Source organism: Leptonychotes weddellii, chromosome 1 (genome assembly GCF_054177405.1).
Source record: "Leptonychotes weddellii isolate Sample4059 chromosome 1, ASM5417740v2, whole genome shotgun sequence".
NCBI classification, from domain to species: domain Eukaryota; kingdom Metazoa; phylum Chordata; class Mammalia; order Carnivora; family Phocidae; genus Leptonychotes; species Leptonychotes weddellii.
In genome coordinates, this window is record NC_138369.1 from 111,167,373 (window position 1) to 111,181,792 (window position 14,420).

At 35.2% G+C, this 14,420-nt stretch overlaps 1 protein-coding gene across 1 annotated transcript in view; it reads left to right on the forward strand.

Annotated features, from left to right (window-relative positions):
• Positions 1-14,420, forward strand: part of NAALADL2 (N-acetylated alpha-linked acidic dipeptidase like 2) — a 1,010,672-nt gene that overhangs the window by 484,392 nt on the left and 511,860 nt on the right. Inside the window, exon 4 of the mRNA XM_081813090.1 lies at positions 13,759-14,260. Coding sequence (XP_081669216.1) covers positions 13,759-14,260 — 502 coding nt within the window. The remainder of the gene's footprint in view (positions 1-13,758; positions 14,261-14,420) is intronic.

Sequence of the window (14,420 nt, forward strand, 5' to 3'; positions counted from 1 at the left end):
GATTTGCATTTCTCTGATGATTAATGATGTAGAGAATCTTTTCATGTACCTATTGGCCATCTGTATGTCTTCTTTGGAAAAATGTCTATTGAGATCTTCTGCCCATTTTTTAATCAGATTGTTTTTGCTATTGAGTTGTATGAGCTCTTTATATATTTTGGTTATTAGCCTATTATCAGATATGTCACTTGTAATATTTTCTCCCTTTCAATAGGTTTCAATAGGTTTCCTTTTCCTTTTGTTGATGGTTTCTTTTCCTGTGCAGAAGCATTTTAGTTTGATGTAACCCCACTTACTTATTTTTGCTTTTGTGGCTTTTGCATTAAAAATAAATCATTGCCAAGACCTATGTCAAGGAATGTACTGCCCATGTTTTCTTCTAGGACTTTTATGGTTTTAGGTCTTACATTGAAGTCTTTAATCCATTTTGAGTTAATTATTGTATATGGTGTAAGATAGTGGTCCACTTTCATTCATTTGCACATGGCTGTCCAGTTTCCCCAACACCATTTATTAAAGAGACTGTCCTTTCACCATTATCACAAATTATGGCTCCTTTGTCACAAATTAATTGACCATAAATGCATGAGTTTATTTCTGTGCTCTCTAGTCTGCTTCATTGATCTATGTGTCTATTTTTGTGCCAATACTATATTGTTTTAATTACTATAGCTTTGTAATATAATTTGATATTGGGGAGTTTGATGCCTCTAACTTTATTTTTTTTGAAGATTATAATTTTTTAGTAATTAAGTACAGAATTAATTATATATAGTATCAAGTATAAGTATGTATTCAATATAAAATATATTATAAATGTAACTTAGTATAATTATAAATGATCATAAAATTATTGAGGTGAGTATATATACTTTGAGTCCTCTAAGTAAACCAACTTTGCTAAAAGTATAAATGGTTTCAGTCTTCACTGTGTTATGTGGTTATCCTACTTCACTGTAATAATATTCTTGATGTTAGCTTTCCTTGCTCTGTGTCATCATTTTGTGAAGCACAAATCTCATGGTGCCTTTATCCTGCAAGGACCTACCCTTACATAGGTAGACTATTTCCTTTTCCATCAGTCTAAACTTATTTCTTCCAGCTCCTGGTATTTACCTTTTTCTTAATTAAGAGAGTCCCTTCATTGACTCTTACATGCAGATGACTCATTCCCGACTTCCTGCTTGAGCTCATCTTCTTATTCCTTTGAGTGACTTCTTCATTCTCAAGCCCTATCCATTTTTCAAGCTACAGCTTTAGTTCCCATCAAAATCCTCCTTAATTTCAACATTACTGAATTCTTATTTTAAATCCCACAGTTTACTTCTTGATTACAGTTTAAGTGTGTATATACGTTAGTTTCATCTTTGCTGATAGATTGTAATTTACTTGAAGCAATTTCTTATATATTTTGTTTATATTTTTATAGCTCCAGTACTATACACATATTCTTATTGCTTAATAAATCTTAAAGGTGATGGTGATTGGCAGCCATTTGTAGAATGTTTACTCTGTCTTAAGAACTGTGCTAAGTACTTGGAATTTATCCATTGAGTTCTGAGTGACTCCATAACTACTGTCATTCTGTGTTTGGGTATATACATGTATGTACAGGCTAGGAAACAGAGTCTTAGAAAACTTAATCTCCTTTCCTAAAGCTATGCAGTCTGTAAGTAGCAGTGGCATTACTGGGATTCTTACCATTTCCATCCTAAACTCAAGTGACTGACCTTTACTCTGTTACACTGCAAAATTGTTATTGCTTTCTAGTATTGTGACATCTTTAATGTATGTATCACAGGGGCTTCAAAGGGCTTTCTGGGTCTAACTGGAATGGCAAATTTTGTTTTCAATTATTAGAATCTACATTTTAGGTATGTAGCTTATTCTATCCCGTTTAGTCCATAAAGTATATTATACAACTTAATTTGACTATCACAAAAATTAGTCCTATCCCAAGAATATCTGATTTCAACTTTAGTAAAAATGTTTCACTTTAACTTGAAGTTATTTCTTAGAGATCTAATGAAAGTTGAGGAACAACATCAATATTATTTATAATTTTGATTTTGATTTAGGAGGAAGATAGAGAGGGAGAAGCACTCTGTTTTTAAGAACAGGAGATTTAGTAAACCATAATTTTGTTGCTTTAAAAAAGTCAAACTTGATTTAGTTTTTTCTCCCCCTCCTTATTTTTAAAGAATAAATAAAAATATTTTCTTTTCTTTGGAACAATTTGTTCATGCTTTAGGAGCCATTTAATTAAATTATTACCTGCTGGAACACCATCTGTTTTTGTCCTAGAAATAAGAAGCATAGCTTTCTTTTACATATGCTTGGTAAATATGTAGAAGGTGCCAAAAAGCAATAAATATCATCAGCAGATGGACTGAGGCACTTCAATCTCTACACAGTCAGTCTTGATTGTTCTGGGCATAGCTAAATGGATTTTTCTGGATAGATTCCTTTCAGAAATGTATTATGTGCAGGAGGGGATTTGGATTAATCTTCTCCTATAGATCTCTTCATATTTCCCCCCTCAAAATAGAGGACCTGATTTTGTTTTTAACTCTGTGTATGCCTGCATTACAGACACCATTCTTAATGGCATAAGTAAATGCCTTTATAATGTGTTTAAGAGACTTGAAGTTGGTAAGTTCTGGGATGGTAAGTTCTGGGATGGATTTTCTAGGAGCTACCTCTTCATAGGCTGCTTCCTTTCTCCTTCTGCTCTTGTGTCCTCCATTCCCTGGATACCATATTCACATCTGGCACACCAAATTCTCCTTTTCCATCCTCTCATTCCAGGCTCTGTGTTTTGTTCAGGGAAAAGAGAAATTCAGGCACTTGTAGTGTAAATTCACTTGTGGCTTTACCTTAAGCAATTACATCAGCAGTATTCAGGAATTGGGGTGACTGAGTATGGTATACACGTGAGGGTATTTATTTTATTTAGTATTAACTGAATTTTATTCATTATTAATAATCTTTCATTAATTATATGATATCGATAAATAGTACTTAAAGCACACATTTACGAATTACCTCATTTGGTTTTCACACACACAAATCTAGTTTTACCTGTGAAGAAAAGTGGTTTGCCCTGGGGAGCATAGCTAGTAATTGTGGATTCAGAATTCAAACCTAGCTCTCTTGATTCCTAGTGGTTTATAATTTTAAAACAATAGCATTTATACTGGGTTTACAGTTTATCAGCTTTCTTTGGTTATAATAGTTAACATTATTCATTACTCAACTCTTAGAAGTATATATGATAGGTATTATATCCTCGTTTAAAAGCTGAATGAACTGAAGTAATTACTGTAAGACACATTGCTGGTCAAATGGCAATTATCTTACCTTAAATTCTATAATCTCTTCAAGATGCCATGCTTCTTTGCAGCCTATCATCTGTTGAAGAGCTACAGGGTTTTGGATACTGTGCTAGTCTGCAAAGATAAAAGGTAACTAGACAAATTAACTAAAATCAAGAATCTGAACCTGAGCAAATGAGGCAGAGGAAGAATGTGTGTAATGTGTGCCTAAAAGAGGCTTGAAACATATATGTGAAGGATAGGAATGGTAGCTTAGGCCCGGGCATAATAAAGGTCTTACGCGTCTTGGAAAGGAGTCCGTGAAATGTCATATTAGTTCAGAATAAAACATCTCATATGATTTTAAGCTGTCAAGTCACCTGGTCAGATTTCTGTTTTGGAAAAACAGCTTCAGTGATTATTCATTCTGGTTACTCATTGCTGACAAACAAGCCCCAAATATAGTGGCTTTGAACAACAGCTATTTTGTTATATGTGTTTGATAAAGAATATGGGCAGGTCTCAGATAGCGTATTCTTTTGCCCCACATGCTTGTCACTTGATGAATGTCGGCTGGTGGCCGGTCTGGTCTTATGCGTGTGGCACTTTGGTTTGGATGCCTGGGCTCAGCTTCTCCATATGGTCTGGTGACCTCTCCACATAGTCTCTCCCAGTCAGGGTAGATGGACTTCTTGACACTCAGGGCTCCGAGAATTCCTTCACTGTTAAAGTTATTCATGCCTTAATTACAGTTCTCAGAAGACACTTTAGCAAATAAATATCACACTATCATTAATCTGTATATTTAAAAACTGTCACATTTAAGTTAAACAATTGCTCTTAAGATACATGTGTATTTCTGAAAGAGCATGGATATAAACGTGAGGAGATCATGAATATTTAGGAGTTGCAAAATTATGGGTTTAGTCCAACAAACATTTACCTGGTTAACTGATCATTACAAAAACGGTGGGAAATAAAAATATGAATAAGGCCTAATTCTTGGAGTCAGAGTCAGAGAGGAAAAGTCTACTGAAAAGAGATTTTGAGAAATTAAAATCATAAACACTGGTATCCAGTAGCTATGAGCATGGGTGTGAAGTATATTTGGGGAAGCCACAGGCAACTTTAATGAGGTCATGTTGTGGAGACTTATATCTGTGTGTGAAGGTGTGAACTTACTCATTTCTTCTCTCTACTTTTTTTTTCTTTCTCCCAAAAGACTACATAGGGATGGAACTTACAGGAAAAGGTCATACTACAAAAATTTTGTTAGGGATTGATTGTGGGAAAATTGAGTGATGTTCTTTTATTTTTTTTTTAATTTTTAGAAGAATTAAAAATATGCCTTCATTTGATTGCTTTCTGTCACTATAGCAGAGAGACTAAGAACACAAAATCTGGAACCACACTAGCTAGATTCAGATGCTGTGTGATCTAGAATAAATGGCAACTCTCTCTTCAGTGTCCTCGTCTGTAAAACAGGGATGATAACAATAGGAACTTCATAGTGTTGTTTCTATAATTAAGTAAATTGATATATGTAGAGGGTACATAAATGCTTGCTGTTTTATTTTTAGGAAAAAAAACTCTTTAACATAATTAAACTAGTCAAGGTCATCTACTGTTTACAACTTTGTTGCAATATATGTTCCTATATTAATTCTGAACTTAATTTTTATTTTCCACATCCTTAAAGATTCTTCTCCTTTTTAGGCAAAAAACCATAATACTTTCATCATTTTGGGCCTTCAAGTTTTAAATTACTCAGGAAATGATTAAAGACCTCAACCCTTTATGGGGTTAAAAAGAGAGAAGGTGGTGGGCAGAAAAAAAAATAATGCCTTTGTTTCTAAGATATATGATTGAAAAAGATTTTGTGGGGGTAATATGTAGGTTATAGTTATGGAGGATGATGGGAATGAAAAATCTCACCAGTCATAATAGCTGAAGGGAGTCTTTGTAGAAATGTTAGGGAAAGGTCTTTAGTTTTTCCTATAGAGTGTCAGATTATGGAACTCCCAAGCAGCAGGTTAAGGATAAATTGAGTTTTACTAGTATTTTGAAGGCTAAAGATTAAACATATTTGGAATGCTAGAGGAGAACATAATCTTTGGCTTGGTCATCAGGTAATCATTTCAAGTAAAAAGAATCCATTGATTATTTATAGTTCAGGATATATCACTCTCAATACAGAGAAAAAAATAAAACAAACTTTATGTTTTATTATTTTATTATTTCTCAATGAATGCCTGAGACATTACTAGTGAAATAAGAATGGAGAAGAAAAAATGAAATAATGGGAAAGGAGGGAAAAATATAAAGAAAAAGATAAAGGATGCATTATGGGAAGAAAGAAAATGGGAAGAAAGCTAAAATTCATGTTGGTAAAGTAATAATATTTGACATTTTAAAACTGAAGTGCTAGGTGAATTTTAAAATTTTGCACGCATTATTATAATAAACTACCTTTCAATGGTGTCAATTATATAAAAGTTCTGTTAAATGTTTTACAATTAATGTCTTTGTGAATGTTGCATTTTCATGCCTTTTGCCTGACATTTAATTTCATATCAGCATTACTTTTATGTGCCATCGGAGGTCTTCCATTTTTATAATACTCCTGTTCATAAATAAAATATAAATGACATAAGCAGTGCCCACTACAGTTTTTAGTAAATTGTTTAGTTGCTTTAATTTACCTAAAACAATTGGTAAGCAGATATGTAAATTTGTAATAAAAATTAACTTCTCAAGCTATCACGCAGATGTAATATATTGCTATAGTATTTCTCATCCTGTTTCTTATAATTTAATACATACATGCTTTTTTATCAAAAAAGTTAACAGTTATTAGTATTATCATACTTAAAGGTCACTTATAGAAAGGACTTGAATTTTATAACTTAAAATAATAATTGTCACCTTTTTTTAGATAAAATTCCATTTTTGTATCAGTGGGAAGCCTAGAATAAAATACTGTAAAAATATATCCTTGTTTAGCTTCAGATATATGTAGTTATGATATGGCATTTTAGACAGTAAGAAAAAATAGCTTGAGATAATTCTTGAAAAGCTTTTCAGTCTTGATTCTCTCATCAGTTGTCAACTGAAAGCTTCACAATTCTTGGTTTTCTTCCTATTAATGTATTCCTACTACTTAGTCAAGCATAATTCACTTAAACTAATTTTTAGCCCTAAGATTAAGTGAATTACTATATATAATCTTTGTCTTTGACCATACCATGCTATTAAGTATAATGAATTCCTATCATTGTATTATTTTGGGTTAAATCACCAATTTAAGTTTTCTTTAGCTCATGGTCTAATAGTTTGGAAGATGAATACTAAAATTTTTACATCTAGATCTTCCTTGATGATCTTTAGCTAAAGAATAGATTTCCAGAATTTACCCAGTAAGATTTGGAATGGTTCATATGATACATATTTTCATAGTAACATAAATATACTGTACCAATGTGTTTTCCTAGGCTGCTTTCTTTCCCACCAGTTAATCACGATAACACAATATATTAACACTTTTTCCTTTTAACATCCTAAGGAAGCGAGTGTGAAAAGAGCCATTACAGAAAATAAAAAGCAAAGATTCTGGATACACTAGATTACTACCCTGGGCCTCAAAAAGTCTTTTTGTGTTACGATTTTAGGAAACAGCAATACGAATTTTAGAATAAAGCACTTCCAGTTTATAGAAACCTGTTGATAGTTTTTGAAGAGTAAAGATATTTAAAAAGTAAACCAATAAATTACCTTTGAAAATGTGAAAAATAGAGTGCTTAGCGGGCTCATGTAGATAACAGCTTCATCTGTCTGTTCCTAGGAAATCCAAAAGCTGTAGTCAAAAAACAGCAATTTAAGATCATTCACACTGGCTGAAAGGATAAAAAATTGCAGTGTATCTATCAAGCTAAGAGGCTCCTCCTGGCAGACAGCTCTCAAAGAGTCACGCAGTGATTGTAATGACTGTTAACTCTTGACACCCTTGAAGCCCTCTTAGGCCCGTGTAAACCACACATAGTAGGGAGTAGGACAAGATGGACAGAAGGGTTTTAATGGCTGAAAACAGGTCAGCAGCAGGTTGTTTGTAAACTGTACCTTTCAAGTTCTAAGCACAGTTGTTTTGCTTTTTGTCCCGGAGAAAAGAGAAATTTTCAAAGTGTTGCTAGGAAGAGACCGTAAAGTAGAGGTTGTGGTCTTTTCCTCAAAGCAATGTACTTGGAAGTGATTCTCCCTTGTTCAAAACTACAGTGCCAGGAAACATCGATGCCTGTCGGGGTGCTGTGGGGAGCAGACAACAGAGATCTTTTTGGGTCCTGGGGACCCAGATATCTAAGGGTCAAGACAGGACCATTCAGATTTCATGAGCATTGAGACTCTTGGTGCTTGTTGTCACATTGGTGACATAACCGGGGATCATTCAGTCAAGATCTCTGAATTCATTAATACGCCAACTTTGGGGACTTCTAGAGAGTCCAAATGTTGTACTGTTTAAAAGAGTAGGTTTGGAAATTTGACAGGTTGGGTGTGACACTCCAGCTACTTGCCCTTGATAGCCGTGAGAACTTGGAGAAAATACAACCCCTAAGCCTCATCTGTACTTCATCTGTAAAATGGTGATAATAATAACATTTAACATATAGGATTATTTGACTAAATGACATAATGTTTGTAAAACCTCAACCTTATAGTAAGTCCTGGCTCATTTTAAGGGGTCAGTGAATCACCTGTTAGCATTTTACTTTGGATACCATAACACGGGCATGTCGTTACCTCTGTTTATTAAAATCTAAGTGTAAAAGATAAAAAAAGAGACTCACAGATTTCTCTGACTGGATAGAGAAAAGTATCTTCTTAACATAGAAATCTGCAACTACGAAGAGGAATAATTTAGGAAAAAATAAAATTAAAAACAAACTCTTCAGCTAAGATAGACAGCCTTGTGCATTAACAAGTGAGATTAGGTGAAGGATGATGGAACTTGAGAAGACCCTGCAGACAGCCTTCTTCACCCTGACTGTAGTGAAGCTAGAATGATACTAAAACTCAATTATAGTGGCTTTCTTTAGCCAGACTCTCAGAATTTATTCCCCTCCACACTTCTGTAATTTGTAGTTTTGTGTTTTCACTTATCTTGTGTATATGCATTTCTAATGTAAGCCACTTCAAATACTCTGAAGGTGAAAAGGATGTAAATTCTGTAGAAGTAAATAAATATTTCTACAGACTATAGAAATATTTCTATAAATAGAAATGATGACCAGGCAAAAAAAAAAAAAAGAGTCTCAGTAGAAGCAGACAACAAAAAGGACCAGGAAAGGAGTCCATGGCAGGAACAGAAACTATTTACACATCACTAAGTAGAAAGAGTTTTGTGTTGGTGGTTAAGACTTAACCTCACATGAAAGATATTCTAAATAGTACAAAGTGTTCCAACTACTTGTTCAGAAGACCCAGAGAGTACACTCTGTATCATTTTAGTCAATTTTTAAAAAATATTTTTATTTATTTATTTGAGAGAGAGCACTTGCAGGGTGGGGAGCAGAGGGAGAGGGAGGAACAGACTCCCTGCTGAGCAGGGAGCCCAACACAGGGCTCGATCCCAGGACCTGGAGATTGATCATGACCTGAGCAGAAGGCAGATGCTTGACTGACTGAGCCACCCAGGTGCCCCTCATTTTAGTCAATTTAAATTAATTCTTCTGCTTGCCAAATTTTGCCTGAACTGAATGATATCATTCTAATATTGAAAAGCCTCATCATAAATACAGGAACTCAGATGGGCCCAACTAACCATTCAGTTAGTGTGTTACACAAATTGCAGGTGCACACAGGTACTGAAAGAATGGCTGGCCCACTTAGGGAACTGGCAGGTGGTCATACATATGCAAGCGATATAAAACAAATTTACACAAACCTGCTAGATTTCATCAAATAATTTTCCTTCAAATGGTTTTGACTGCATTCTGAAATTTATAGCTCATTAATTTGGTATCCTATAAGCATACTTTTTACATGTCATTTAGTAATCAAGGTAACTCAGACCTCAGAGTAAAGTTTTAGTTTTATACTCTCCAGCTTGATTATCTGCTCTGCCTAAATTTAGTGTTCTGTTACCCATTTAAGAGTAGGTTTTGACTCTTTTTATTCCTAAAAATAAAACACAGATAATTCCCCCTTACTTTATATATGTTCTTTATTCAATTAGTGAAGCATGAGCAACAAATAATTATTGTCATTTCTTTTATGCAGTTGACATACAAAATTACAATTAAATAAGGGATTCTTAATGCATTTACAGATGCTATAGCAATTGCCAGGGCCATTTTACAAAGCCAGATAGAAAAAAAAAAACCTCATTATACTAAAAAATTAAGTCAGTGAACAGAGTCTTCAGAATTACTGTTTTTATCACTTTATTATCTTTGGCCCTGCTCTCAAGTTGAGACCATTAAATCTTTCAACAACAAATATTTATTCCACAAACATGGGCTTTATTTGTAGAAACTAGGTTCATACTGAAACATTTATGTCAAATGTTTTTAGCCTATAAGGAATGTTCTTAAACTTAAATGTAAAAATTCCTCTGGGCACTCATAGTTCACTGGTACAGCATCTAAAGTAATATACTGCATGAAAGTGTATAATGAATGCCTTTTGATGATGCACTGACATTTCTAAGAAATGCCTTTGCCTCAAATCAGTCTGCTCAAACCAGCAAATGATTTGACATTCAAAGCTTCAGGAAACACTATATGAACATTTTTTTTCTCATTGTACAATAAAGATTCAATCATAGAACTGTCATAGGAAATTGAGATTCCGCCTTATGTTTTAAAGTTAATCTGCCAGAGTCATGTATTTATTTTGCTTATAAAATCACTTTTACAAGTAGGAAATCTTTTGTATGTGTTTCTCAGTCTAATAAGATCTACCCAATCTCTCCTACTGTTTGAGTTAAAAACACTTTTGGTATCATCATAGTCAATACATGAAGTCAATCACCTAGGACAAACAAGGTTTTCTACAACAAATGTATATAACTCATGTTTATGACTAATTATCACTAATTCTTGAAACTCTTAAACTGAACTCTTTAGCATTAGAGAAGAACTTTTTGTAAATAGACTAAAAGAAATTTTGTAATAACAAGATATAGAAGTGGTGGTTGTAAGTGAAATATAATAATAACTTTTATATAAATATTAGCCACATTTCTTTCTTCTCTGAGCCATAGCTAATGATTAGAAGATGCTTCCCATTCTCAAAAATGCTTGAGTCCATTGCTCAGTTTCTCATTATCTCTAGGCTCTTGTTACTGAAACTTACAGCCTCTGAAAATAATTTAATTTAACTAAGTCTGTACTTTAAAGTTGTAAGCTCCAAATACTTGTATTCTCTTAAACTATAGAATTTCTAGAGTAATCCTTTATTAGTGGATCACTTACCTTGTGTTAGATCTTGTTCTAAGCACCTTCAATAATTTATCTCATTTATTCATAGTAACGCTAAAATTATATGGGTCTGTAAGATATCGTGCAGAGGGGGAGGTTACATCATATTCAACGTGGACACTCACATACATGTATGCTGCCCAGTCCTCTCTCCTCTAATACCAGGAATGTCTCTTCTAACCCATATAGCCTATGCTACACTCAACGGATGTTTTAGGCTCACTGTCTCAATCTCAATAATAATAATATAAACATTATGAAGTTTATATTATTATTATGCCCATTTCATAGATGAAGACCATGGGTTACACAGAAGTTAAGCCTTTTGCCCAGTCACCCTTTCCTAGATTTTTAATCTGAATCTCTGGCCCATGTGCTCCTTCCTTGTATATAGCAGTATACAGCACCCTGGTAGTTCTGGACTTTTCAAAGGGTCCATGCCCCCTGCATTCTCATTCCTCTGCATGTTTGTAAATTTTCCCCTACCTGGTTGTCATCCTTTCATGCCCCTGGTCAGCCCTAGTTAACGCTTCCTCTCTTGCCAGAAGTATCTCAGAGATCACTTTCTTGGGGAACCTTTTCCCATAGTCTGTGCTACACCCAGTCACCCCTGAGTCTCCCTGGCACTCTGCATTTTTTATTCAACACATAGGTTTGTTCATGCATTTATCTCTGATTGAATTGTTCCTTACTTGAGGAATAAGGACCCATTTATCTTTGTTTTCACTGCCTATCCCAGGATCTGGCATGCATTACTTCTCGTTATTGAGTCAATTTGGGGTAAGAATGAATCCTAGATTATAGGGTAGCAGAAGAGAAATCTAGTTAGAATTATTTTTATTTTGTAAGATTAATATTTAATTATATTTGAATTATCTGAAAGTTCAGAACATTTTAATTAACATGGATCTCTGCCAGCTCAGATTAGTTGTATATATCTATGATTCTGTGCATGATGCCACTCCCTTTCATGAAATCCCTGTTTGTATCTTTTTATTAGAGTTTACTTGTTAACCATTGACCCTAAGGCAGTTAGCTAGTCAGTTGTCTGTTGAGCTCTGTTCTTTACCCACCACAGTGGGGCGCATAGAAAAATCATAAAACATAGTGAGGGACCTTAGAATCCAGCTGGGATAACAAATCTAATACACAGAAAATTTAAGTATAAATACTCCTAATCTGCAACCATAATACACCAGTGGGTTACTGAATTCAGACTGAAGACTACTTGTAGTTAATTAGCCCAGTTAGCCTAATACCACTCTGCAGGATATAACAAACTGTCATCCAAAACTGTGTAGGGGAGAAAATCTCCATCTGCCACTCCTATAGCAAGGTTATGAAATCAAACTCTCCTGGCTGGCAAAAGGCTTCCCTTTTTGGAAAGGTGCCATCCCAGACTTTTACTTAAAGTTCAGTGATCCAGGCCAATTCGTGTCACTAATTCCATGGAACATTTGGTCTTCTGCAGTATGCTTAAAGTTTCCAATCCTTTTGATAACTCGTGACTATGTAACATACCATATTTTGCTTCTTGTGTTTCAATAGTATTACTACTCCATTAAGTTTTTATTTCTAGTCTATCCAGAACCTTTTTTTTTTTAAAGATTTTATTTATTTATTTATTTGAGTGAGAGAGAATGAGAGATAGCACGAGAGGGAAGAGGGTCAGAGGGAGAAGCAGACTTCCTGCTGAGCAGGGAGCCCGATGTGGGACTCGATCCCAGGACTCCAGGATCATGACCTGAGCCGAAGGCAGTCACTTAACCAACTGAGCCACCCAGGCGCCCCTATCCAGAACCTTTTTTAAAAAATAGCTGTGATAGGGGCGCCTGGGTGGCTCAGTCGTTAAGCGTCTGCCTTCGGCACAGGTCATGATCCCAGGGTCCTGGGATCGAGCCCGGCATTGGGCTCCTTGCTCTGCGGGAAGCCTGCTTCTCCCTCTCCCACTCCCCCTGCTTGTGTTCCCTCTCTCACTGTGTCTCTGTCTGTCAAATAAATAAATAAAATCTTTAAAAAAAAAAATAGCTGTGATAATGTTAATCATGCCAGGGTCTTTTTTTTTTTTTTCCTCCTTAAGTTACTAAACCACAGCTTTATTGCTTCTGCCCTTAGTTTTTCTTGAAAGTGATTTTGACAATGTGTAAGCTTAAATTTTGCCTTCATTATAATATATTATCCTCAATACACTTGTACATTTGTGACTTTTTTATTCTCCTGAGCTTCAAAGGAATAATTGTGTGTGTGTCTATTTTATGTTGTTTTATAGTTTCTCCAAGTAACTTCTACTTTTATTTTACTTTTATTTTTTTTGTCTTCTCTTCCTATAACAAACATCAACAGCAAAACAGAAGATTAAATAATTAACAAATATGTGATTTTTCTGTAGGGACAATATATTTCCCCTGAATACAATCACTAAAATTTTATGGGCATCTAAAATGGATTGCTGCTTTCTTTTGTTTTCACCATGGAGATTTTCATTATTATTTGTTTTGTCAACCTTAAAAGTAAACAACCAATTATTCTACCAGCAAATGGTTTTTTTTCTGGAATAGCAGAGGAATTGCAGGACCTGCAAACTATGGCAAACCATAGGCAAGTCTGGAGATCAATGGAGAGGACTGTCACTTTACTGAGAAACGAAGAAAGATGGGAGGGCTGCTTTGAATGAAGGAAAGTGAGAGTTCAGGGTGGTGATGGCTTCTCACTGGCTGAGTTGTTGTATTTTCCTATTTGCCGAGCTTGTTGCCTAACAGGGAGAACATTTTCCTTTCTCCTGCTGGGGTAGTAAAGTAAGCTTCTTCTAGTTGGGAATGCAAGGTATGTCTCTTCCTGTTGGGATCTGTCATTGGTTGAGGGCAGGGTGTGAGAGCTCCCCCTTTTGGTCTCCCCACTCCAACTTAAATGAGGTTTCCTTTATTCAATTTTACAGCTTATTTTAAGAAAATATGCTTCCCTTATTTTCACAGGTAAAAAGATGGCCTATCAGAAAGTCAATGCAGATCAAAGAGCACCAGGACACTCACAGTACTTAGACAATGATGACCTTCAAGCCACTGCCCTTGACTTAGAGTGGGACATGGAAAAGGAACTGGAGGAGCCTGGTTTTGACCAGTTCCAACTAGATAGTGCTGAGAATCAGAACCTGGAGAATCCAGAGACTGCAGATCTCAATCTTGATTCCATTCAACCAGCAACTTCACCCAAAGGAAGGTTTCAGAGACTTCAAGAAGAGTCTGACTATGTTACCCGTTACACAAGATCTGTGCCAAAGAGCAACCCCTGCAACTTTTGCCGCCTTTTAAAAATACTTTGCACAGCCATCATTTTATTTATTTTTGGGATTTTGATAGGCTATTATGCACTTAAAAAGTGTCCTTCAAATGCTACATCTTCAGCAATGCTTGATCTTCAGTTATACCAAGAGATTCTCCAGACAATCCAAGCAGAAGATATTAAGAAGTCTTTCAGGTAGGTGGAGAAGAAATGGATGTTGGTGGGATGCATTTCCTGGGAAAGATGTCTCACAGGGAGTATTGAGTTGGTGATTTTGCCATGGTTTAAGGTTAGTCCAGCAAGCTGAGCAACAAAACTTACCAACATACCCTTCACAGAGAGGGTGCACATTTCA